General features: G+C 34.4%; 1 protein-coding gene across 1 annotated transcript in view; it reads right to left on the reverse strand.

Moving 5' to 3' along the window:
• Positions 1-5,000, reverse strand: part of PpD3 (protein phosphatase D3) — a 17,323-nt gene that overhangs the window by 7,790 nt on the left and 4,533 nt on the right. Inside the window, exon 2 of the mRNA XM_086552367.1 lies at positions 1,744-1,794. Within this exon, the coding sequence (XP_086408493.1) occupies positions 1,744-1,794 (51 nt within the window). The remainder of the gene's footprint in view (positions 1-1,743; positions 1,795-5,000) is intronic.

The raw sequence follows: 5,000 nt of genomic DNA on the forward strand, positions 1-5,000 counted from the left end.
AGCTCTCTCTCTCCTCTCTGCCCAACCTCGCTCTCTACCTCGTTCTCTCTCCTCCTCTCTCTCTCTCCTCTCTCTCTTCACTCTCTCTCAAACTCCATCCTCTCCCCTTCTCTCTCTCTCGCCCTCTCCTCACTCTCTCTCTCACTCCTCTCATCCTCTCTCTCGCAGCCCTCTCTACTCCCATATCTTATCTCTCAGCTCTCTCTCTCAACTCTCTCTCGTCTCCGATCCCTCTCTCTCGATCTCTCTCTCTCCCTTCCCTCTCACTCCTCCCTCCCCCTCATCTCTCTCTCTCCCTTTTCTCCCATCTCCCCAACTTCCTTCCCTCTCTCTCCTCTTCTCCTCCCTCTCTCTCTCTCTCTACCCAGCATCTACCCCCTCCCTCTCTCTCTCTCTCCTCTTCTCTCACCTACCTCCCTGTCTCGCTCTCAATCCCCCTCCCTTCTCTCTCCCACCTCTCTCTCTCCTGCCTCTCTCTCTCTCTCCTACTTCGGGCTCCTCTCTTCTCTCTCCCTCTCCGCTCTTTCACTCTCTCATCTCTTCGCTCTCTCCCTCCTCATCCTCTCTCTCGCTCTCTCTCTCGCTCTCTCTCAAAAATTAACAGCCTAAATAAAAAGGGTTTAAATAAATTTCAATCCCATGAAAGTTCCCTCCCCCATAGATCCAAGTTTATACCTTTTGGCAAAAATTTTTTTAATCATAAACTAAAAGCAAGGGCCTTCTGAACTTTTAGCTTTTTACAACTTCTGAAAATCGTTGTATTTAAACTTTTGCATTTTCTGTCAAATTGGGGCCCTGTCTTATACCTTGAATATATTGTTTATTAAAAATTTTTGTGCGTAAAAAAATTTTTTAATTTTAAAAGCACATTTGGGGATAAGATGGGACAATTACACATTTTCAAATATCCTTTTATCCCATACAATTACAAACTGTTATTTATAGGGGTAAATGCAAATGTTTTTTGTGGTGGTTGTTATATTCTTTATATGTATGTGTGTGTGTGGTGTACGTAAAGTGTGATTATGGTGTTATGTATTTGGGGTATGGTGTGTAAAAAATGTGTATTATTTGTAGTTATGGTGTATTAGTTGGTTATGTTGTTGAAGTATGTATGTTGTTGTTGTATTATGTATGAGAAGGGAAAATGTAGTATTATGTATGTAAAGTATGATGTATGTATGAGTGTGTGTGGGGGTATGTTGTGGTGTATTGTTGTGTGTGTGGGGGGGGGTATGTAAATTTGGGATGTGTGTCCCCCCAAAACACACACACACACAACCCCCACAACACACACACACAAAAAACCCCAAAAAAAAAAAATAAAATATATATTATATATATATAATTTTATAATATATGTGTTTTGTATTATAATTTTTATTTTATGGATATATACAAAAAAATATATATAAAAATATTTTTATATATATATTATAAAAAATATAAAAATATTATAAATAAAAAAATATAATGTTTTTTAAAAATAAATATTTTATAATAACTTTTTTTTATATAAATATATTTTATATATTTAAAAATATATTAAAAAATACACTTACTGTTTTTTTATCCTTAGGCAAGTTTAAATTTTTCCCAAATACATATAACTGAACCTTTTATAGTATCCTTAACATAGTTTTTTTCAATTCCAAGCCCCTTTGGGAAACATCCCCCCAAAAGCATACCAAAAAATTTTTCCTATGCAAAACTTTCGATTTCCATAAAACACTTAAAAGTTTTAAATTCTAAAAACCTCTGTATAAAGTTCTATGGCCTTGTCATACTGCTGTTCTGGAGGGAGAGAAAAAAAATTGTGTAATGCCACTGAAAATGAATTGCACTTTTATAGAGCAGAAAGAATATTTTCAAGTTTGTAAACCATTAATATAACAACTTATAAAATAAAAATCTATATAACCATACCAAATGTATATTTCTATTTCTCAAAAGTACAAAACACATCCACAATAACAATAATAAAAGGAACTATTCCAAATTACAAAATTTATTTGTTTGGGGTATTTTTTTGTGTTATCATTTCTGGTATGTGTAAGTGTATTATTATTTGAATTGAGTGTGCGGTTTGTGTTTTGTGTTTTTTGTGTTTTTTTTTTTGTTGTTGTGTTTGTTTTGATGTTTTGATGTTTTGTTTTTGTGTTGGTTGTTTTTGTTTTTGTTGTTGTGTGTGTTTTGTTTTTTTGTGTTTTTTTGGTGTGTTGTGGTGTGGTGTTGTGGTTTGGTGTGTGTTTTGTGGGGTTTTGTTTTGTGTTTGGTGGGGGGGGGGGTGGGGGGGGGGTGGGGGGGGGGGGGGGGTGTGGGGTGGGGGGGGTGGGGTGTGGGGGGGGGTGGGGTGTTGGGGGGGGGGGGGGTTTGTTGTTTTTGGGGTGTTTTGGTTGGGGGTTTGTGTTGTGTGGTTTGGGTTGTGGGGGGGGTTGTTTGGGTGTGTTGTTTTTTTGGTGTGGTGTGTTTGTGTTTTGTGTTTTTGTGTGTGTGTTTGTTTTGTTTGTTTGTTGATGTGTGATTGTGTTTGGGTTGTGTTGTTGGTTTTTGTGTTGTTTTGGTGGTGGTGTGGTGTGTTTGGTTGTTTTGTTTTTATTTTCCTGTTGTTGTTCTCGTTGTTTTTGGTGTTTTTTGTTGTTGTTTGGTTGTTGTGTTTTTGTGTTTGTTGTGTTGTTTTGTGTTTGTGTTGGTGGTTGTTTGTTGTGTTTTGTGTTGTTTGTGTTTGTTTGTGTTTTTGGTGTGTGTGTTGTTTTTGTTGTTGTTGTTGTTTTTGTTTATGGTTTGTTGTTTGTTTTGTTTTTTTTTGTTTGTTGTTTGTGTCTTGTTTGTGTTGTGTTTGTGTTGTTGTGGTGTTTTTTTGTTGTTTTTTGTGTGTTTGTGTTTGTTGTGTTGTGTTTTTTTGTTGTTTTGTTTGTGTGTGTTGTTGTGTTTGTTTTGTTGTGTTTTTTTGTGTGTGTTTGTGTTTTTTGTTTGTGGTTGTGGTGTTGTGTTGGTTGTTTGTTTTGTTTGTTTGTGTTTTTGTTTGTTGTTTTTTGTGTTTTGTTGTTTGTTTGTTTTGTTGTGTGTTGTTGTGTTGTGTGTGTGTTGTTTTTTGTTTGTTTTGTGTTTGTTGTTGTGGTGGTGTTTGTGTGTTGTTGTTTTGTTGTTGTTTTTGTTTGTTTGTTGTTTTTGTTTGGTTGTTGTTGTGTTATGTTTTTTTGTGTTTGTTTTGTTTTGTGTTTTTTGTTTGTTTTGTTTTGTGTTGTTTGTTTGTTTTGTTTTGTATTTTTTTGTGTTTCGTGTTGTGATTGTGTGTTGTGTTTGTTAGTGTTGTTGTTTTGTTTCTCTTTGTGTTGTTTGTTTGGTTTGTGTTGTTGTTGTTGTGTTTGTGTTGTTTGGTTTTGTGTTTGTTTTTTTGTTTTTTTGTTTTTTGTTTGTTTTGTGTTTGTTGTGGTTGTTGTGGTTGTTGTGTTGTTTGTGTTGTTGTTTTGTTTTGTTTTTGTGTGTTTGTGTTTTATTTTGTTTTGTTTTTTGTTTTTTTGTGTTTTGTTTTTGTTTGTTTGTGTTTTTTGTTGTGTTTCTGTTTGTTTTTGTGTTTTTTGTTTTTGTTGTGTTTTGTTTTTGTTTTGTGTGTGTTTTTTGTTTGTTTTTTTTTGTGTTGTTTTTGTTTTTTTGTTGTTTTTGTTTTTGTGTTTGTTTTTGTTGTTTGTGGTTTGTTTTTGTTGTTTGCTGTTTGTTTTTGTTGTTTGTTTGTGGTTTGTTTTTGTTGTTTGATGTTTGTATTTGTTTTTGTTGTTTGGTGTTTGTATTTGTTTTTGTTTGTTTTGTTTTGTTTGGTTTGTTTTTGTTTTGGTTTGTTTGTTTTTTGTTTTTTTGTTTTTGTGTTTTTTTGTGTTTGTTGTGTTTTTGTTTTGTTGTGTGTTTGTTTTGTTGTTGTTTTTGTTTTGTTGTTGTGTTTTGGTTGTGTTTTGGTTGTGTTTGTTTTGGTTGTTTGTGTTTTTGTTTTGTGTTGTTTTGTTGTTTGTTTTTGTTGATTTGTTGTTTTTTGTTGTTTGTTGTGTTTGTGTTTGTTTTGTGTTTTTGTGTTGTGTGTTTTTTGTTTTGTTGTGTTTTGTTTTTGTGGTGTGTTTTGTTTGTTTTGTTGTTTTTTGTTTGTTTGGTGTGTGTTTTGTTTTTTTGTTTTTTTTTGTTTTTGTGTTTTTGTGTGTGTGGTTTGTGTGTTTTTTGTTGTTTTTGTTTGTGTGTGTTTTTGTTGTTGTGTGTTGTGTTTTGTGTTGTTGTTGTGTGTTTGGTTGTGTTTGTTGTTTGTTGTGTGTTGTGGTGTGTGTGTGTGTGTGTTGTTTGTGTGTTTTGTTGTTGTGTTTTTTTGGGGTTGTTTTTTTGTGGTGGTGTGTGGTTTGGGTGTTTTGTTTTGGTTTGGTTTGGTTTGTTTTTTGTGGTGTGGTTTTTGTGGTTGTTTTGTTGTGATTTTGTTTTGTTATGAGTTTGTTTTGTTTTTTGTGTGTGTGTGTGTGTGTGTGTGTGTGTGTGTGTGTGTGTGTGTGTGTGTGTGTGTGTGTGTGTGTTTTACAACTGAAAAATACAGAAGCCATGATGATCACCTGACATGAACCTCTATCTGTGCACTACCTTTACTAAAGAACTGGTATCAATAGTTTCCACTTGCCGTATGCAATCTAGATATTGTAAATTCATTCCAGAAAAACAACTACAGCAATCATACTGACAGTAACTGGATGAATGGAAGGGCACTTCATCAAGCAACAACTACAGACTGTTAAGATCCACCAGAGGCCAACAAATCACCACATATATCATAATAAGTAAAGACCTGGTGGACCTGCCATGTGATTATTGTCACATAAGAAACTAGTCTGCTCTACCATGCCTTTGTCATAATGACAGCTTGAAGCTGTTCCACTGTCATATTTGCTTTGATGGTAAGAAATTTCACCCAAAATGTGTTTGCTCACCTCACCATCATACTCGCACCATTACGGACCCATTGCCTAGAATAT

Source organism: Penaeus japonicus, unplaced genomic scaffold (genome assembly GCF_977035675.1).
Source record: "Penaeus japonicus unplaced genomic scaffold, GWHDUDI00000001_assembly GWHDUDI00000026, whole genome shotgun sequence".
Taxonomy (NCBI): Eukaryota; Metazoa; Arthropoda; class Malacostraca; order Decapoda; family Penaeidae; genus Penaeus; species Penaeus japonicus.